At 48.5% G+C, this 21667-nt stretch overlaps 1 protein-coding gene across 2 annotated transcripts in view; it reads left to right on the forward strand.

The window, feature by feature from the left end:
• The window catches only part of TGFA (transforming growth factor alpha), a 108950-nt gene extending 87671 nt beyond the window's left edge, over window positions 1-21279 (forward strand). Inside the window, exons 4-6 of one of the 2 annotated variants that reach the window (XM_014836690.3) lie at window positions 11699-11848; window positions 14612-14721; window positions 16714-21277. In XM_014836690.3, the coding sequence (XP_014692176.1) occupies window positions 11699-11848; window positions 14612-14721; window positions 16714-16721 (268 nt within the window). In that variant the 3' untranslated portion in view covers window positions 16722-21277. Of the gene's footprint in view, window positions 1-11698; window positions 11849-14611; window positions 14722-16713 lie in introns of both variants that reach the window. The other variant, XM_014836689.3, reaches the window with a different exon arrangement.
• The last annotated feature ends 388 nt before the right edge of the window (window positions 21280-21667 follow it).

Consider the following 21667-nt stretch of genomic DNA (forward strand, 5'->3'; position numbering starts at 1 on the left):
GCCGAGAAGGCAGAACCCCTGGGGATTGGAGCCTGGGGATCTGCATTTTTAACAAGTAACTCATGTGACTCCTGGGTTCAGCAAAGTCTGAAAATTCCTGGATTCAAGTTTAATTTATTACTTAGAATTTCTGGAGGGCAAGGAACTGGGTTGGATCCCTTTGAGTATGAGGTCTCTGCCCTCCAGCATCTTGACAGTACAGTTAATAAAATAAGTGGGAAGTGCACGCAAAGGGTTAGTGTGCATAAGTGGTAACAGAATAAAGAGCAACTTGGAAATGAAGATGCATGCTGGGACATGGTGGTTTCCACACCAGGCTGAGCATGAGCCCCTGGGGCTGCTGCTTAAAGTATAGCTGAGCCCCAACCCACCCCACTGAATCAGCATCTCCAGGAATGGGACACGGGAGTCACATTAGTTAACAGCCACCGGTGGTTGCCATGGTCAGCCAGACAGGGAAGAAAGGTACTGGAGGAAAGCTTCCTGGAGCAGGTATTAGGGTTTAGTGGGGAGAGCAGAATGGTTACTCCAGGCCTGGGGTGTCAGGGGACCTGCTCTCACAAGTCAGTATGGCTACAGCAGGAAGGAGACAAGAATGGAGACAAATTGGAGACGAGAGCCTGTGGGAAGTGAGCCTTTATTCTCCAGGCAGTAGGAGCCATGTCAGTTTTGGAAAGGGATGTTTTAAGAAAATTAATCTGTCCCTAGTAGAATACTATTAGGTGGCTCTCTATATACAACCTTGGCACTATTGACGTGGAGGGCTGGATAATCCTTTGTTGTGGGGCCGTCCTATGCATTGAAGGATGTTAGCAGCATCCTTGGCCTCTACCTACTAGGTGCCAGTCGTACCACCCCCCCAAAGAGTTGTGACAATCAAAAATGTCTCTAGACATTGCCAAGTGTCCCCCGTGGGGGGGCAAAATCACCCTCTGCCCCCATTAAGAACCGTGCATCTATATGAAGTTGCCATTTTTATAGGTCAAAAATGGTTGAAAGCAATTTCATATGGTCCAACCTAATAGCCCCAGTCAATAATACTAAATGTTCATAAAGGCTAGCATTTTTTGAGCTTTTGTTTCATGCCAGGCACTGTTCCAAGCACGCCCCATGTGACTCATGTCACCTTCATAATGACCCTGTGAGATAGGTATGGAGAGGCTGTGCCCAGGTCACGTGGCAGAGCTTACATTCAAACCCAGGTGTCTGGCTCCTGAAGCTGAGTTCTTAACCATGATGCTTAAGGGTGTCATATGCATCAGCCCGAGAGAGATCGGGGACCAGGAGAGCCTGTCACAGTAAGCAGTGCTGGGTGGGGCTTTCTTCATGAGGTGCAGCTGCGTGAGACTGGGCAGGGCCCTCAGGGTGCCCTGAGCCTCACCTGGAGAGGCACACACATCTGCAGAGCGAAGAGCCCTCCCCATCCCTAAATACGAAGCACAGTGATGATGATAGTCACGGTCATTATTCATGATTATCATTCTTACTAAAACACCCCAAGGGCTCCCCGGGGGGCTGATGGGCTTGTTTCTGTTAGTAACCAGGTCATTGTGGAAAAACACCAGCCCTGAAGGAAGTGCTGCCTCTCCCTTCCTGGTATCTGGACACTCCCAGGGCAGCAGGCAGAAGGCATTCTCCCCTCCAGCAGTGCCCAGTGCTGGGGCCTCAGGTGGCGCCCCCTGTGCGCGTTGGGAGATCTCTTTGGAGAGAGAGGGCAAGTCTTTGCCGAGTTCTGATCAAAAGTGTGTCGGAAGCTCAGTTTTTCCTCCTCAGGTGGCTTCCCCACCAGATCGGGGGCTGGTGTAAACTTTCTGAGAGCTGGCAGCCTCGAGCCTGGGTCAGCAGATGACCCAAAGCAATCACCTTATCTGTGGCCGGACCCCCGTCAGCTGGGGGAAGCCTTCTGAAGGTGAGGGGTGGGCGGCTGCTCGCCTGTTCTCCCCAGTGTGGGTCCCAAGCCCTGCTCCTGGCTCAGGGAGATAATTATCCATCACATTTACACACCATTTTGTTTTGGTAATCAGGATGACTGGCTGTCTCATCCCCTATTTACATAAATATGACTATTAATAATAACAGTAAGCTCTCTATAAAAGTTGTGGCTATGTGCCAGGCACAGCTCCCAGCGCTCCACATACAGCGGCCCATGGAGTCCTCACAGCTCCCCTCTTGCTCTTATTGTATAAATGAGGAAACTGAGGCTCAGAGAAGTTAAGCAACTTGCCCAGAGTCCCAGAGCTAGTAAATGCAGAGCTGGGCTTCAATCCAATCAATTCCAACCCCAAAACCCATGCTCAGCTACTGCCCCGGAGGGCACTCCGCCTCAGCCTGGAAAAGCTCACTTCAAATCACTACGCTCTTTTGTTTCCAGGAAAAGTGTTGGCATCTTCTCCCTGCAGGTAAATCTTCCTCCAGAGAAAGGTCAGGGTCGTTCCCAAGCTCAGTGCCCTGACCACAGACTCTGAAACACTTCTTCCTGTGAGCAGGGCCTGCAGAAACAGCTGAGACACCCTGACAGTTTGGAAATCTGACCATCTGTGGGGATGCAAGGCCCTGCAGGAAATTACCACCTCTTTACCTCAGTTTCCCCACTGGATCTTAGCAGCCCAGGGGCAGTTTTCAGCCCACAGAAGTGTTTTATTTCATGGTAGATGATGATCCACGTTGTTCTTTGGTGGTTTTAAGTATCTGTCAGCATTTTGGAAGTCTGGTTTCTCATCTCCAGGCAGACGCCCAACTGCTCTTGAACAGGGCTTGCCCCCCGCAGTTCTCCGGTTTCCACCTGTCCCCACTGCTCCCGAACACTGAAGCGAATGCTGGTCCCCATCATCCTGCTGCCTCCTTGGTTCTGCACACACTTGCCCACTTTGCTCACGTCTGCCACTGCATGAGCCTTTAAGCTTAGTGAGGACAGGGCTATGCCTTATACCTTTTGTATTTACAGCACCTAGAAGAATGTCTTGATTAATTCCCTCTACACCAGAAACTATGAGTCCCTGCAGAGAAAGCAGAACATTCTGTCCCCGTTCTTAAGAACCGCCCAGCTTTGGGGAGCTGACACACACATTCTGGCCAATAAAACTGACACACCTTAAAGTAAGACCATGTCTGTCATGGCCTCGTAAAGAAAACCCACAGTGACCCGAGATTACAGTCTCAAAAGGGGGAGCTATTTCTAAAGTACTATCATTCTTATGGTTTGTTTTCCATAAGAAGAATAGTCTAGGTTTCCAGAGAACAGAAAATGACATCTCACTAAAATATGAAGTCAAGAAAAAAGTTAAATAACTAGTCAGAGATAGCCAAAGATAGCAGAAACTATCCTTAAACGTGTGCCTCAGATGAACCCTAGATTGATTTTTTTTTTAAAGATTTATTTTTCCTTTTTATCTCCAAAGCCCCCCGGTACATAGTTGTGTATTTTTAGTTGTGGGTCCTTCTAGTTGTGGCATGTGGGATGCCGCCTCAGCATGGCTTGATAGGTGCCATGTCCGCACCCGGAATCCGAACCAGCGAAACCCTGGGCCGCCAAAGCAGAGCGCACGAACTTAACCACTCAGCCATGGGGCCGGCCCCCTAGATTGATTTTTCTGTCTCCCTTAAATAAATCCCCGGTACCCAACTGCATCAGAAAACAAATGGGAAAAGAATTTCCCGACAGTAAAACATAGAAATGCAAGGTTAGGACTCACGCCATTTTTGCCCTGAGGCAGATTCCACAAACTGTTGGTCTGCTGCCTGCAGAAGCCTTCAAACAAAGGAAAACAGTTGAAGAAAGCCACCCAGGTGACAAGTTTTAAAGGCTCCAGTGTTGGCAGCCATTGGCAACTGGTTTGAAGTTTCTCACCTGTGCAAAATGCTCCTTCGTGACTGAACTCTCTGACTTCACTTTCCCACAGCAAAGTGTGAAAATAAATGGCTGTCAGCCAAGGAACACATGCCACATGGCCCTGGCCACAGTGCACTCCAGTGAGATCTGAGCAGAGTCGAACACCCAGGAAGATGTGACCACCGTTAGTGCACGAGCAGGCTGCCCATGTAACCAAGAGCACACCTCCCAAGAGATCAGGGTTGGGAGTGGTTTTCTTATTGGTGCTGGAGCCACTTTATGTAGATCTTCTATCATCGCAACAGCCAGAAGGTGGCGGGATGCAGGGCTTAAGAAGTCATGACGTCACTCCATCCACATGTCCAGAGGATGTGCATGTCCTCATTCTCTACCCCCACCAGAAGCTGATACTGAGGGTCACACACCAGCAGGATAACGCAGAGTCAAAGGCGTGGATTTGGAGGTCAGACCTGAGTCGCTCATACAAGTAGCTTAGCCCCATTGAGCCTCATTTTGTGCATACAACGGAGATATCAGTACTTCATAGGATTGTAACGAGAATCTAGTGACCGTAATGTATGCAGAGCTGTTGCTGTTCAAGATGAGAGTCCTAGACACGCAGGGCTGTTTAAATGAATTCATTTAATTAATTACAATTTAGTTTCTAGTCACACTAGCCATATTTCAATACCTCTACGAAGCTAGTGGTTACTGTATTAGTTAGCACAGACATAGGCTATTTCCATCATCACAGAGAGTTCTGTTAGACAGCACTAGAGAACATTCGAGCCCAGTTCCCGTAAGAGCATCTGCCATCAGCACAATCACCATGGTGATCAGCCCATCGTTATCACCACCCACCGTAGCTGAAGGATATAGTGAGGTCCTGCTGAAAGGAGCAGATGACGGTCTGGTGGGCCACAGACCCTGGGGCTGTCCCATGAGGCCCTTGGGTCAGGGCTGCAAAGGAAGCCCTTAATCCTCCCAGCCCACCCCTCCCCAGCCCCTGGAGCAGAGAAGTTATAGGACGTGGGAAATCCACTTCTTAAGAGGCCAACAATGGGGAAACCCAGTACAAGTATCCTTGGGCTCAGAGTCCCCACCCCCACCCCAACCCTGGGACATTTCTCCATGTTAAAGGCAAGTTAGTGTCAACGTATTTCTAAAACCATGGTCCTTGGCCCTTGGTCAACTTGGTCCTTGGCCCCCATATTAAAGACTTTATCTTAGGATCTATGCCAAAAGACTTGGCTAAAAATCAGAGCACTAGCCTCCTGCCAGAGAGTACATCATTGTTTATGAAGACATCTCTCAAGAGCCTCAATAATGCTCACTTCCTTTTATTTACCTTTTTTAGCACTTATACAGCCCTTCCCTTTGTGTCAGCCACTGTTTATTGCACTTCACAGGATGTTAACTCATTTAGCGCTCTTCAGGACTCTGAGGTCAGTTTTATTACCATCACATTTTAAAGATGCAGAATCGATGGCACAGAGAGGTTAAGTAACTTGCACAGGCAGTAAGTGGGGAATGAGAGTTGAACCCATGACACTTTGGCTCCAAGTCTGTGCCACGTTATGCCCACTTTTGGGACTCTGTCCTGAGGAAGTAACCTCAAATGCAAACAAAGATGTGTACGCAAAGAGAATCACCTGGCATTATTCATGATGTCAAAAAGTGGATACATCCTAAATGGGAAAGGGTTTGGTGAAGGAAACTGCGTACATAATTTACTGTACAACCATTTTAAATGATTTTTGCAGAGTTCTAATGACAGTAAAACAGTGAAGAGATGTTAAATAAGAAATCGATACAAAATTGTAAAAAAATATATCTCTTAACTATGTAAAAAACTACATAGAAATAGTGCGGAAGGAAACGTCAGTTGGACTGCTGTGGGGGGTGGGGTGAGGGGCATGCAATGATGTGAGCTTTCTTTTCTTTTTCTTTCTGCTTTATTCTAACTTATGTACTTTCCAGTTTGCTTAGAAACATTCCTTTTTCAGTTGGGGAAAACTTTCCTTACAAAAAAAAATTTTAAGGGCCGGCCCAGTGGCACAGAGGTTAAGTTGAGACATTCTGCTTCGACGGCCCGGGTTTCCCTCGTTCAGATCCCAGGTGCGGACCTATGTACCGCTTGTCAAGCCATGCTGGGGCAGGCGTCCCACATAAAATAGAGGAAGATGGGCACAGATGTTAGCTCAGGGCCAGTCTTCCTCAGCAAGAAAGAGGAGGATTGGCAGCAGACTTTAGCTCAGGCCTAATCTTCCTCAAAAAAAAAATTTTTCAGAGCCAGCTCTACATGCATTCTCGTATTCCTTTAAAACTTTGAAAAGGGCACTGTGAGCCAGGAGCAGGAAGAATTTGGGGGAAAACTGAAGATCCTGAAGCCCTGGGCAGAGGAGAAAGAAAGGCACACACAGATCATTTAATTCTCGTTAAAATGGAGAGGCCTACAACCACAAAGTTTGCTCCTAAGAAATGCGCGAAAGTGACCTGCAGACTTACTCGGTAACAAAAATGAAGGCCTCGGGGACCCCTGGCTGGAGCATGGGCCTGTCTCCAGCCACAGTGGCTCCTTTTGCAGCTCAGGCAGCCTCCTTAACTCTCCTGTGCACTTTCTTTCTTGTGCACTTCTTTCTTTTTTGGGGGAAGCAACCTGAATGTGCTTCCAGAATCTCATTTTCAGCATTCTGAAGACAAAACAGCATTCCAGAACCTTGTGTTTGGCACATGGCAGTCAGCGTGTCACAAAACCCACTCGAGGCAGATGAAATTGAATGGTAAAATGATACAAGAAATGTTCGGTCTTACACACTTCCCATTCCCCTTTGTGATAAAAGAATGCCAATTTTGTTCACATTCCTTTCTTAAACAGGGGTGCAAGGTCTTTCATTTCTCCTGCATCTGATATGGGGGGAAGTGCATTTTACAGCCACCACACTGGGGAGATGCACAGAGAGAGAGGGGGAGAGGGGGAGAGAGGGGGAGGGGGAGGGAGGGAGAGGGAGGGAAAGAGAGAGGAAAAGGGGAAGTGGCAGCTTCTGAATTGATGGCGCTTGGTTCTATGGACTTAAATGCTAGCTCTGCCTCAGTGCTTCTCAGGCCTGGCTGCACATTAGAATCACCTGGGTGCCCAGACCAATTGGACGAGCATTTCCACAAGGGGGGTGACCTTGGCTCTGGCATTTTCCAAAGCTTCCCAGATGCCTCTAATGTGCAGCCAGGTGGGACACAGTGCCTACCTGAGGCAAAGGAGAGGACAGCCGCTGAGTCAAGCTGCGACCAGATGAGGTGACTCTTGCCCTCCTTATGTGACTTGTACCTAAAATAATCAGCATAATTAAGTCTAATATTAGTAGAAGATTGGGAAGTTAAAAAAAAAAAAGTATGTTACTAAATCTTTTCTTCGCGCCCCCCCTCCCTCCCGGCTCAGAAAAAGCAAGTAGAAAGCATCCCCATTATTACAAACGATTGGGGAGGAGAAAGGACCTTCCTCCACCTCAAAGCCAGAAAGTCTAAATTGTGGTTCCCAATTTTGGCTGCCCAGTGGAATCAGCTGGGAGCTTTAAAAATACTAATGCCCAGGCCTTACCCCCAGAGATCCTGATTTAGTTGGTCCAGGGTGTGGCCTGGACATCAGGATCTTTTCAAGCTCCCCAGGCAATTCCAATGGGCAGCCAGAGTCCTCTCACTAGTAAAACCTTCCTGGTGGCTCTTTGCTCTGGCTTCATCAGGATTGCCTTTGGCCTTTTCTTTAAAACACCCAGACCCTATTTTCAGAGTGATTTTGATCTGGGAGCTCCTGGGGGAAAATCAAGCATCTGGACCACAGGCTCTTTGGCCTCCCAGCTGCAGCTGGCAGCCTGGGGCTAAGATTCACTATCCTTGAGCTCACCTGGGCCATGACCTAGAGTCTCATGCATTAGGCAGCAGTCCAGGTGCCGCCTCTGCCTCAGTGGGGAAGTCTTCATTCAGAAACACATTTGGCTCCCTAACTCAATGAGACCGAGATTTGAGTATCTGCAGCTGTGACACTAAGGTGACAGAGACATTCTAAATGGCATGAAGACCTTCCTAGTGGGCTAGGACCTCTGCCAGGGGTGGTTTTGAGGCAGGGCTGGTTGTGAAGGGCCCAGCACAAATAAATGAGGAATGTTCCTCTGGTAGGAAGAACATGGAAAGTCAGTAAAATGTGACCCAGCCCAGGGGGTTATCTTTCTTAGTTAAGGGGGCACTGTTTGGGGGCATCTTTGCAACTTGCCACACCCACAGCAAGGAGACCTCTTTATGGGGCAGTCAGCAGCCCATCTTTCTCTTTGCTATGAGGTTTGCGCATTTGTCAATAAATCGCTATCCCAGAGTCTCTTTCCAACCAATTTGCATCCCCCTAGAGAGGTAGTATTCATGGTTGGGATGCTGGTTCTAAGCTCCAGAAGCGCCTGTTTCCTCATCCATAAAACTAGGTAAATAGCAGCCCTGACCTCACATGGAGTTGTGATTGTTGGGATTAAAGAGATTAACTCATGTCGTAATTAGCACCGGGCGGCCACTCTCTTATTTCAGTGGGATTTCTTGGAGGCCTCAGGATTGACTTGTTAATTCTTAAGGTTTGAAGGACCACGTGGTTGTCGAGGTATTAGAATCCTTCTCTCCCAGGGCCTGCAGGTTAGAGTAGGAACATGTTAAGCTGTGTGAAATTGCCTCGTGGGGTGCTCACCCTCTGTAGCCTGGACCTTTCACAAGTGGCTGTGCAGATCCTCGTCGCACTACCCTTCCTAGGAGGAGGCGGCACTAACTCCTGACTACAGAGAAGTCCCATTGGCTTAGCTACAACTCCTGGTTAGAAAAATACAATCCACCCCAAGGCCCGGGCTCCCCAGCTCCCCTCTGTTCAGTGGTTCACCAGAGTTCTTGTAGAGCTAGGTCTTGCCCACGGGAGCCTGGAGGCTGGCCGAAAGTGAGGCTGGCAGAAAGGCAGTCAGAGAGGCGGGCATGCTCCTAAGGGCTTCCAGAGGAGGAGAGGCTAGATCCATGGGAAGAGCTATGGAAATGGATGGATGGGCGACTGGGCGAATGAAGAAGTCTGTAAATCATGTCTTTTTGAGAATGTGCTCTTCGAGATAGAGTCTGAGGAGGAGAGTCAGGAATAATATTCCAGGCAGAGAAGGTAGCAAGAGTTGAGGTGGGTAAGTGGCAAGTAGTCACTCATTCATTAGGCAGGTGTGTCCTGAGTGCCAGGCACTAGTTTATTTGACACCCAGCTATGGCAGGGCGGGGTGGGGGAAGAGGGCACAGCTTGGGTTGGCTGGAACCTAGGCAACGGGAGATCAAGTGGAGGGGGTAGATTAGGGCCCTACAAAGAGGGGGGTGTCAGATACCAAATAGAGGAAGCTCACAACCCAGGTGGGAGCCATCTGGGTACAGAGTGAATAGTCCAGGATGGGCTGAACAAGGGACCCTTTGCAGGGTTTTCTTTAGACACTGACAGCTTAGATTTATGCATCACCTAAGCCTGATGCTTATTACCTCTCAGCCTCTAGTCCCACCCACAGTCAGCCTGCCCCAGTGGGAAGGGGCCAAGGCCTTTGTTTTATGCACAACCTACAGAGTGAGCTGTTTCTTGACTTTTACCTTCACATAATTTTGTTTGAACATGACCAAACCAAAACTAAAAACAAAACCTGCCCCCATCCCTAGCCCCTGTCTTCTCCCTCCCAGCCTAAGTCTGTGAGAGTCAGTGTTATTCAGAGTTCTGTGATGCAGATCTTTTTTTCAAGAACAGTCTTCTTGCCAGAAAGTCCCCATCTTTCGCTTTGTTCCTCCCCCATCCAGGGCCTGCCCTCTTCTCCTTGGGTCTGTAGAGAACCTATTGGGCATTTCCCATCCTAGTTGGCCCTCCTTGTTGACCCTCCAGCCTTGTTGAACCTAAATCCTCAAATCTTTTACCCTTTCAAAATTGGAGGCTAAACCAAAGCCAGATTTAATCAAGAACTTAATCTGTGACATTCTTACCCCAATCCCTGTTCCATATGCAGGAGAAGCAGCCCTGGTGAATGAGGGAGAACCCAGCCTCTGAGGCAGCAGGCCTGGGTACGAATTTCTCTCTCTTCCCTGGCAGGGTCGGCACAGGCAAATGGCTTGACTTTCTGTGCAAGGATTAAGTGAGAAAAAATATGTCAAATGTAAAAGAACCCTTACAGAAAAGCAAGTGCCTGAATTCAAACTAAAACATACCTTTAAATAAGGTACATAACAACGGGGCTTTGGGTAAAGAGCACCAGTGAAAGCCTTTTCCAGTAAGCCGTGTTAAAGACAGAAGCTTGTGAGCTGTGGTCTCCCAGGCCGTGGCTTTAAGCAGCAATTTTTGCAGCACCTCCTATTTGCCGTAAATCTTAAACCTGTACAGTACCTGTTCTTTTAACATTAAAATGATTCGATTTTTGTTAACATTAAGCATACCCGATGCTTCAGGAAAATTTACTGTGTTTATCGTCTGGCTCCATGTACCGTTCCAGCATCTGGGGTCTGGCAGCCTAGGAGCAAAGGTTTAGGGGAATCACAAATGTAATGCCCCTGAGACTGGCCCTGGCACAGTAGCAGGCACACCAGGACCCCTAATCTCCTTTCAGTTTTAGGTCTTTTAATCTAAAAGTGAAGGTGACAACTGGCTACTGCATCAAAAGGTAGACTCTTTAAAAAATAAACAACTTTATCATCACCATGTCTGGGAGGAAAAACAAAACAGAATCTTTCAATCCAGTGTGAGAGGTTTGGTGCAAGGCTGCTTCTTAGGGAAGTGCCCCGTGGGAAGGAAGCTTCCCCACGTGAGGGCAGTGGTGGTCAAACATTTTCATTACAATAAGAAAGTCACCCCAGATGAAGGGACCTGTGTGTAAGCTAAGTGGCTTCTGTTGAGAAGAATCATATGCTTGGAGGGAAAAAAAACACCTGCATCAGAAAATGACCATCACTTCCTTGTGGCTGGTACATGTCCTAAGGAATCATCACGGGAGAGCCACTTGTACCCCCTACACAATCCAGGTGGGGGGAATTTGGCATAGGCGAGAGCTAGGTGGAAGCAGCAGCAGCTTTCAGCACAGAAGAGGCTGTGACTGAAATGATGGATGCCTAAGAGCCTCTGAATAGTAACAATACTGCTAATATCACATTGTGTTGTTACCGCCCTTCACAGCCTACACGCACGCCTCGTGATCATGACCTCTCTCATGCCATTAGCTAATCCTCTAGTGGAGGGAGGCCAGGTGTGGTTGGAAATGAGCACCAGGGTTCCTGGGAGATGAGTGGCTTCTCAGGTCCTACAGCTACCAGATAGTGACCCTGGCCCCTACTTCAGTACGTGCCCCACATACTGGGCCACCCGGTAAATGCTCACAGAACTAATTAAACTCGACAAAGAAGATAAAAAAGCAAACCACTGCCTGTGTCTCCCTCTGGTTTAGTGTGTTTCTTTCTCTCATCATCGGAAATTCTGAATACACACATTTAGTTTAAAAATAACCTGGATTTTTATGATCTGCCGGAATGAACTTCGTGTCACAAACACGTTTGCTGCCTTCTTTATTCCCCAGGATTTGGCATAGTAATAATAATGATGAAGTGCTTCAGCAGCAACCTCCATCCTCAGATGATAAAGCCGATTAGTTACCCCTGGTTCTCTAAGCAAGCGGTGCGTGTGCCAGGAAGTAGGAGCGATTTTGCTGACATCTTTGCCTCCAATAGCAAAGGCTGGAGGGGCCCCTTTGGACTTTTCTGAGGGCTTCAAGTCCCTCCACGCAGTCTTCCCTGGGGCCTGGGAGAATGAGACCTTCTTCCTGGAGAGCGTGCTGACATCCCTGTCTTCCCCAGCTGCCATTCTGGATATGTTGGTGCACGCTGTGAGCACGCAGACCTCCTGGCCGTGGTGGCCGCCAGCCAGAAGAAGCAGGCCATCACCGCCTTGGTGGTGGTCTCCGTCGTGGCCCTGGCTGTCCTCATCATCGCATGTGTGCTGATACAGTGAGTATCTGCTGCCCCTAAGATTGGGTCCCTGGCCCACCTGCCCTCGCAGGGATATCTACAGCATGCCCAGAGAAGAGGGCCACCTCAGCACAGTTTATAACTGTGATGTCTGACTGGTGTCAGCAAAGCCAAGAGGGACTTTGGTGACACCAAGCTGGGTGAAGGGCGCGCACCCTGGGAGGGTCCCCAACAGTGGGTCAATTGTCTGCGGAGGCCAGTATAGAACCAAAGGCGTGCTCTCTTTCTCTCCAGTGTTGTGTTTGGAGCCCTCAGAGTTGTGCTGGGGACCTGCACGTGCTCCAGAGAGAACTAGAAACAGCTCCCGGCCTGCTTTGGGCAATAGCAGAAGAGCTTCCTCTCTGCAGAAGGCACTTTGCAGATCCTAAAGCCACGTGGAAGGCCACTGTTGTTATTATGCTGGGCTGACGACAGCCCTTCCACTTTCTCCACCTCTCTGCACTCCTCATCCTCCAAAATGCAGGTTCCAGGAAGCCCTCCTGAGCCCTAGACTGATAGAGACCCTTCTCAGGTGTTTCTCACACCCTGCTTGCTTACCCGTATCCCCTGACTGGACTGTTCTGCAAAGGGAGCCCCCCGAGGGCTGTGTTCCCAGCATCTAGCCAGATTTATTACCTGGAAATATCTGGAGACATCTAAGTCACAGAGCAAGCCATCAGAGAATTTATACCTAACTGAATATGCACGAGGAATTCACAGAATAGCCAAAGGCTGCTGGTCAGCTCGGTGTAGATTAACTCAGGGCGGAGACCGAGTGGATGGGCCATTGCAATGGGCTGGAGGAGGCAGCTGCGTGTTAATGCAGGAAGGCAGACTTCAGCCTTCTGAGGTTGCCTAGGATTTGGACAGGTAAATAAGAGTCCCTGTCCTGTTTGTTTATTGGTTTGTTGCTGTTAAGGCATCTAAAGCACATGCTTCTGGTTCTGGTTGTTGACAGTAACCACAGCCTGCTCACATCCTTCTGGACCAAGCCAGCATTAGGTGGTGAGGGAGCTGGCCTTCCCTTCCTCCCCACACGGTATCCGTTCCACTCCCTCGGGTCTTGGAAAACACATTTGCAGGTAGTAAACAAGCAGCCCTGGTTCAGGCGGGGGCACAGCTCAGGCTCTGCCACTCATGAGGCCCCTCCCCGAGGGAGCAGGAGAAACCTAATGGACCTCTGGCTTCAGTTCTCACAGCTGCCTAGCTATATGTGCTCCCTAGTCCTGTTTCTGTGACCAGGAGGGTCCCAGAGCTTAGGAACAAGACTGGCTGCCTATGTGGACCTCCCCAGAAGGGCTTAAAAGCTAATTTTGCCAGATTGTCTGGAGACAGGAACAATCCAGAATGCCTGGACAGCCTCTCTCATTCCCAGGGAAGCAGCCAGTCCCACATCTCCTCTACCCTTCCCCAGCCCGTCCTTGCCAGAGACCAAGTTCAGAATCCCTGAGCCAGAAACTAACCCCTCACCCCCACCCATGCCTGGGAATGGGGCACTCCTGAGTTGCAGAGTTGGTTGGGACCAGCTCATCCCAAGCCAGAGGGAGCTAGAGGCCTTGATCCCACTGCCCTGGGACACTCCTGGCTGGGAAGTGATGAGGGTCAGCCCACCTGGCTAACTAACCACACGAGAGCAGTCTCTGATGGATCTGGAATCAAGGCCTCTAGGTCCTAGGACGCTGCAACTCATGAGGGACTGGGGCCCAGACAGACTGCTCTGGTCATCTGTGACAGAAGCAGGTTGAGCAGGAATGTCAGGGCCCCTTCTCAGCTCTGCTGCCCCAAGATTCAGGGGCCCCAGTAACCTTTCCATGGCAGTGCCGAGAGAAGGGGGCTGGGGTAGGGATCATGAAATGCCACCAGGCACCAAGAGGGACGCACAGCAGCAGACTTGTTTCCTCATCTGTTTTTGGGCTCATGTGAGCCAGGAGACCCCTCCCGGCCCCAGTTGGCAGTTGCGTAGACTGTATATACGTCAAGGTTAGACTGAGCAGAAACAAAGTCCTCCGTGGTTTCCCAAGGGAGACAGTCATCAGTGTCTCCGGGAAATTAATGTCTTACTCAGTGCTTTCTTCTCTGCCCTTCTTTTGGGTTCTCCGGTTCTTTTTTCATTCCTACTCTGCAAACTGTTCATTCCTGCCCACAGACAGGAGCAGGAGCATTCATAACCTTGCTGCTTCAGGACTCCGACTAACACAGGTTCCCGAGAGGTTGCGTTTGCCACAACTAGAGAATGCTAGTCCCCAGAGAAGGATTCAAAGCCGTCGGGATCCATGACTCCTTCTCTCGTTCTTTCCACTGGTCCCTTCAGCCCATCCATGTTCCCGGCTTTGCTGCTGGCAATACCCGATGGATGACACCCCTTCCATGCTCTCAGAGCCCTGCCTGCCTCAAGGGGCTGCTTTGTCCCAGTCCTAACAGCAGTTCTGAGGCTGTTACTACCTTTATGGAGTTCCCCAACTGCTCTTTACTGGAGAAAGCAGCTGGGAGGGTGGCCAGTCCCCTCTGACAGCCATGGAAGCTGGAGCCAGGATGCCCTGTGAGCCCAGAGCAGAGCTGCACAAGTGGAACTGGTGCTTTTGGGTGGCCAAGAGGCGCTTTTGTTGTTGGCCAGCGCCTGCCCCAAAGGCCACTGCCCTGCAAAGCCCTCAGCCCCCTGTCGCTCTGAGGCCCCCATGAGAAGGCTGGTTTGGAGCCCAGAGCTGCCCAGCTGGGCACTCCTGCCAGGCTCCTGCCCAGACTGTGTTCTCTGTGTCTCTACAGCTGCTGCCAGGTCCGAAAACACTGTGAGTGGTGCCGGGCCCTCATCTGCCGGCACGAGAAGCCCAGTGCCCTCCTGAAGGGAAGGACTGCTTGCTGCCACTCCGAAACAGGTAAGGGGCTGCCTTCAGAAGGAGCCTTCTCTCCCTTGGGAGACACTATTGGGTGGAGAAAAACAACCACCTTCTCCAGGTCAGGGCAGAGATTCTTGGAGGATGAAGCAGGAAGAAAAGGAAGAGGGTATTTATCCTACCAAGTCAGGTTTAGTTTATTCTAAGGTGTTTCTTACTCAAAAGGGAGCTCTTTGATCAGTAATGGTGACTGCGTGACCTTTGACAAGTTACTTAACCTCCCTGAGCTTCAGTTTTCTTATTAAAAAGATGATGTGCAAATTGAATGAGTACTGATATAAAGTACCTAGTATAGTGTATCACAAGCTGTAGACATGCAACAGATGTTCATTCTCTTTCCCTTAAGAAAGACACTTCCCCTCCCTCATTGGTGAAATGAGGGATTTGGCCTATAGAAGGTCTCTAGGACTCATTAAACTCTTACATCCCCTGATGTTCATTAAGATTACCATTGTTTCATGAATATTTTCACCAACATCCGCAAAAAAAATTGGACATCTGTACATGGGAGCAAACCTGTATCTTAGGAGCCCTGGTCTGAGCATCATTGGCTCAGGGCTCATGGAGTCAAATAGCTCCTTTATCCAGACTAGCTCTACAGTCTCACATCAACAAGTTTCTCTGGAATGTTATTTTGACCAATAGAGCCTATCATAAATTTAAAGTTCCTTTCCAGGAAGTAGTGGGTCAGGAGACAATCACCACAGGCTATCCCACCTGGGGGTGTCCTTCTCTGGTAAACAGTTGGCATTCCAGAAGCTCAAGGTTGCATGAAGAGGGTAGGAAGAAAGATGACTGGGAAGCTGGAACGCTGACGTATTCATTAAACCTGATGGTAACCTGACCTGGAGGGAACTGAAGGCCCAGGAGTGCCGCTTGTGTGTTCGTCATTTCTAGAACCATAGTAATTGTGCATGAGCAGTTCGTTTGATTTTGGAGGATGCTGATCCATTAATCCTCATAATGGCCTTAAGAGGAAGACGATTTGTGAGTGATGTGGGTAAACTAACTGCCAAAGGCCTGCTCGGGTCCCACATGAGTCCATGGGGAAGCTAGGGTAAGAACCAGGGCCTCTGAAGGCCCCACTCACATCTCTCTTCCACGACCTCAGGGGTACCATCCACTGAGCTAATGAAGGTAAATATTTTTATTTTATCTTTTAGCATCAATAGAAAAATTATTTAAACCTTTTAAAAGAATTTATAACAGATTTTGAACCATTTGTCTGCAGCTCAGCAGAGTCATTTAGGGTAGAGGAATTTTCTTGTTCTTGTTACTTCTTCTCTACCCACGTTTGAGAGGACATTAGCTTTGAGCCTGGGATGGGTCTGGCCTTCCAGAGACGGCCACTGAGGCTGAAGCCCCTCTCCATGAGATGACATGTACCTCCCCACCTCCAGAGGGAACAGGGCTAGAAGATGTCCAGGCCGAGCTGTGCTCAGGAACTCCTGGGTATTGGGTCCATGCTGCCTCATGGTGCCAGCCACAGAGGATGCCCCCTGGGTACTGGGTCCATGCTGCTTCACGGTGCCAGCCACAGAGGATGCCCTCAGGGCCCACCCATTGGGAGGCAATGAATCCATTCTTGGATGGCCTGAGGAGAAGCCATTCTGTTGCCACAGCCCTGGACCAGCCCCTGAGCTGCCCACTAAGCCTCCCCTTATGGGAGAACTGTCCACAGGCTGGATTGAATCCCCTCCAATTGAATTCAGACCCTCACAACAGGGTACATGCCCCATTCTCTTCTGCCACAACTCATTCCACTTTCGGTCAGCCTTTCCTTTGGCGCCGCAAGCACACTTTCAGAAGCTGCTGCCCCTGGGGTTGAACCAGCAGAATTTGGACTCTGGCCTGACTGCCCAAGAGAAACCGGGTGACTTTGGCTGATGCATCTCCCAGTTTCTGTCCCAGGTCTGTTTTCCCAGCATGGCTGGGGTCTGGCCTGTAGACTTAACCTGTTTTTCCTCCTTCCAGTGGTCTGAGGAGCCCACAGGAGGAGTTGGGCCCAGTGGCCCTCGGCAGCCTGATGGAGAGAGGACTGCTTCAGGACGGCACAACGAGCGATGCCTGGGACGTGCCGCATGACTTCCTCCCAGCACCTGTGCAGCCTGTTTGTCTTTTGTGGGCCTTCCTTCAAAACTTTGTCAAGAACTCTATCTGCTTGGGGTTATTCGGTGTGACCTAGAGAAGAAATCAGTGGACCATGACTTAAAGACTGGTCAAAAAAGAACTGCCAAGGTGTGGACTTCCTGTTTACCTAGATAAGGTGTGTGCCTCGTTGGCGTCTGAGTCCAGGCATGTGTAGTTGTCTTCTGCCAGTCAACACTGCTGGGCTGTGTTTCTTTTTAATAGGCCCACCTCCCCACAGCAGTATGCGCATGCGTCCTGCCCAACACCGGAGATTCCTATAGTTACGGTTTTTTTCTCATCGGCTTATTGGGGAAGGAGATGGAGAAAGATTACATCAAGACGCCAAGTGTAAGAGGAGCCGTGTCTGTCCTCTGTCCACGAGACCCTCAACCAGCCCGACGTCCTCCACAGACACATGATGTCAAGGACCTTCCTAAGCCGTCACCACGCTCGGAGATCATTTCTTATTTATTAGATGATGATGGTTTTATTTTTAATCTCTTAAGTCAATGTAAAAAGCATAAAACCCTTTCATACTTCTGCATTAACGATGTATGCCTCGCTGGCTGAAAAGTTACACGGATTAGAAATACCTGCCCTCTTTGGAACAGCTAAGGCTTGGGAAGAGCCACCCAGGGAGGTGCAGAGATGGAAGCAGAGGATGAATTGCTGATGGGAGCAAAAATCGGGGTTCAGAGGTCATGCCATTTAAGACATAAAGCAGATAAAAGCCCCTGGATACATTCCGATAGAAGAGTTAGCAAATCCGGCAGCGGATTTGTCACCTCTGTCGGGGGAGAGAGGACAAGAGTGCCTGTGTGTGCGTCTACATGGGATCAGCACAATCTTACTAGACTGCTCTGTGATTAAACTATTAACTTCCTAGAGAGCCCTCCAAGAGGATGTTTAGAAATAGAGCATTCCAGAGAGCCACGGCATTTGGGGCCGCATCCATGAAAGGGGGACCAGCCGTTTCTTTTCCATGTTGTTGCTTGGTTGATTTGTTTATTTCCAAAAGGAGAAACTTAACTTTCCTATTTATTTTCAAGCATTAGGAGAAATATTCCAGTGATTTTTTTTTTCTTTTCCACTCAGGATGCTGGTTTTATTAACAAACATTCTAACAAGCCACCTCCACCTTGTGGGTCTCACTTTATCCTCAGAGAGGGGGAGCAATTGTTCTCCTGGGCATCTGGATCCGTTCTGACCCATTGGGCCAGCCTGTGGGAAGCACTGGTTGCCTCCAGCTGAACAGTGGGGAGCTCATCCCTAGGAATTTTCATTAAACTTTGGAAACAGAATAACAGTGAAATAATATATAAACTTATGTGAGGGACCTCTATTCACTAATGTTTGAAAAATGAAAGCTCTCTACCTGTTAATTTTTCAGTGCATCTAGCTCCTCACGTTGTGAAAGGGACCTTTAAAATATGTCAAGTTGGCTTGAAATTTCTATCAGGTAATTTTGTCCTCCCCTAACCCTTCTTTCCCAGTCTATTTCGATGATTTTTCTCTTTATTTCTTACAGCTGAGACAATGATATGGCCTGTGTCTTCACTCTGGCACCTTTATTGAATGAGGCTCACCCCAAGCACCAAAAGCAGAAATGGGATCTGTTCTCCAGCTCCCGGGTTTTAGTTATAAAAGAAGATAGGTTTAAGTGTGCATTCCTTGGGCCAGACCTACAGCAGCAGCAAGGTGGGCTGAGGCTTGACTGCAGCATTTTGCTCAGAGACCAATGCAGTTGACATTGGTGTATAGACACCCATTTACACTCACTTTTTTCATCAGACTCTCCTGAGAGTCTGAGATTCTGGTTTAGAGAGACTGTTGAAAGTGGAGTGGCCTCACTTGTTTTTAACTTGAGATCACATCTTTACATTAGGACAATCTTTCCTCAGTCTTCTAGAGGCTATTTGAGGCCTGACTGCCTTTAAAGAGGATGAACTGATGTGAAAATATTTCGTGGGGCTTTCTCCACCCAGTGGATGGAAGGATCGGTGTCCAGTCTGGGCATCCGAGAGCCCATGCAGAGGTGTGAGAAGAGGAGGATGGAAGCAGAGGGAACCTTCTTGGTTCCCTGTGGGGACTTCAGAGTTATTGTCTGTGAGTGCTCTGGTCCTCAGGTCCTCAAGTTACAGTTGCCGGTGCCCCCTTCCTTGTGCCTGTACAACCATGTAGTGACTGGTCTCGAATGCGTGCCTCCCTAAAGCACTGCCTCGAGTCAGTCCTCTGTAAACCAGCAGGTCTGAAAAGAGTCGGAAGCAGAGGCTGGGGTCAAGGCAGGCCTGGGTGGACCTTTGTCCATGTCCCAGGATATGACAGCCTTGCTTCTTTGGTGATTTCTCTTTTAGAAATCAGGTGGCCAACAAGCCTTGGATTCCTGTGCCATTTCATGGCATTGGTACTTCCTGGGTTAGCTGTAAAAATGCCCCCTTTTCAGGTTAAAGATGCATCTTCTCATGCATCTCTGCAGGTTCCCTGTGTTTCCTTGCTTTGTTAGAAAGCTAAGTGTTCATTACAATGGGGGAATCATTCACGAGACCCAACCTGGTGAGCAGTCGCACACCTGGGAGTGGAGAACTCAGCTGTTTCCAGTCTGTCTCAGAGACGTGAAAAGCTCCCATTTAAAAAAAATTAATAAATTTAAAAAGCGAGGGAGGGGGTGCTTCCAGATCTTTTATGGAGCCTGGATTCTCCCACTGCTCTATAGGCTGTGACTTCCTGAAGCATACCGGGAGGAGACATTTTCTTCTGGATGGAAAGATATATAGCCACCAATCCTGATCTGGAAGACATGTCTAGACACACGGGGAGCCAAGCAAGATGTGAGCTTGCCATTGTGTTCCAGCAGAGGAGGTGGGCAGAGTGTCCCCAGACTCTATTTTCCTACAGAAGGAGAAGGAAGTGGTCCTAGAGCTCTTTGGGAGACTGTTCTCTGCAGGTGGAGAAAAGCATCTGGCATCTTCAACCAGGTTTGCCAGGGCCAGGTTGTCTCAGTGCACGTGGGCCACTGGTTGCTTTTCCAGGCAATTTTGGCAGGAATGGATCAACGAGGCTCCAACACTGCTCAGGAGATCCCAACCCCTTTGTAGGGTCTGGGCTCTGATTTCTCCCAACCTGCTCAGCCAAGGAGGGGAGCACGATTCAAAAGCCCAGGAACAAAGGGGCATCACAGAAACACACACATTTGTTCTTATGTTCTAATGTAAGACCTGTTCTCTCTACTCATTGATTTTATCAGGCTTTCTGAAAGATCTAGTGGTAAACACAACACAGAGAATGCTGAAAAGCAGCCCCTCTTCCAAGTGTAATAACTTACTGAAGTGTTCAACTTTTCATTATCTTTATTATAACAAACCTGATGCTTTTTTTTTTTAGAACTTGTTACTCTGACTTCTGTATATGTTGCACTGAAAAGGTTAATATTTAATGTTTTAATTTATTTTGTGTGGTAAGTTAATTTTGATTTCTGTAATGTGTTAATGTGATTAGCAGTTCTTTTCCTTAATATCCGAATTATACTTATTTAAAGAGTAGTGAGCAATATAAAATGCAGTTGCATTTTTCAGTAATGTGCATTGTTGTTCAGTTGTACTGTACCTTGTTTGGAAGGATGAAGGAATGAACTCTTTTGTTTTTTCCTAAATCAAGACTGGAGCTTTTCTTTCATGATTGGGATATTGCTGAAGCAAATTACGATTTTTCTCTGCAAATGTGAATGATGAGAAAAACTTAGATGCTCTTTTTCAAAATGTGGGAATCCTAAAATTAACCACAGTTTATCCCTGTCTACTTGAAGAAACCAAATTCTCTGAAGTTCTTCTCAGTATATAAGTATTTCATCTACTATTTGTCCAACAATATGCTAACTAATGTGAAGGAAAATATAAAATACACAATCCCTGCCCCAAAGGAATTGGATCTGGCTTGGAGGGCTGACATGCAGAAAATAATTCTGAACTAGTTCTAGACAAAATACAAATAAACCGTGCAATTGGAAGGTAGAGATCATGTGTTAATAGCTGTGGTTCTCAAAGTGTGCAGCATCAACATCACCTGGGAACCTAGGAATGCAAATTATCAGGCCCCACCCCAGACCTATTAAACTCTAGAGGTGCCCCATGCCCCCTCCAGCTTCCAGGTGATTCTAACACATGCTCAAGTTTGAGAACCACTGTGCTCTAGGACTCAGCGAAGAGCCAATTAGCGCGGGGCTACACTTTTTAGGAAAAGCTCTATAGAGGCTTTGCAGAAGAAGTGCAACTTAACACAACTTACTCTTAGTGTTCAAAGTTAACAGCCATCAGAAAGTATAGTCTTGAATAAAGGCCTGCATTTATTTGGATCTTCTCTGCTCAGCCCAGTTGAAGGGAAAAACAGGCCTGTCTGTCTCCTGCCATACCCCCACCCACACCCCACTCACTCACCCACCCCCGTTTCCCACTGCCCGGTTTCTACTGTAAGGAATTGTTCTAAAACTGTCAACCCCGTTCTCCCAAGCCTCGCTGCACTTCTCACCTGTGTGTGGACCTCACATGTTCGACAGACATATGAGGAGCTCATAGAGAAGCAGCAGAGAGTGAAACAGTTGCTGAATGGCATGAGATCTTGGTCCTCAAGTTCAGCTTTTTGTAGCAGTGTTTGAGCGTATGGAGCCTGTTGTCCAGGCCCCAGAGGACTTGGGATCAGCCTAACTTGCAGGAAGATGGAAACCCAGGCAACAACTTGTCCAAAATCCGTGGACTGGCATTTGTCCCTCAATAGACCTTTACCCACTCCTTAGGAGAGGGAGGGA

This window comes from Equus asinus, chromosome 6 (assembly GCF_041296235.1).
Source record: "Equus asinus isolate D_3611 breed Donkey chromosome 6, EquAss-T2T_v2, whole genome shotgun sequence".
In the NCBI taxonomy this organism is placed as follows: domain Eukaryota; kingdom Metazoa; phylum Chordata; class Mammalia; order Perissodactyla; family Equidae; genus Equus; species Equus asinus.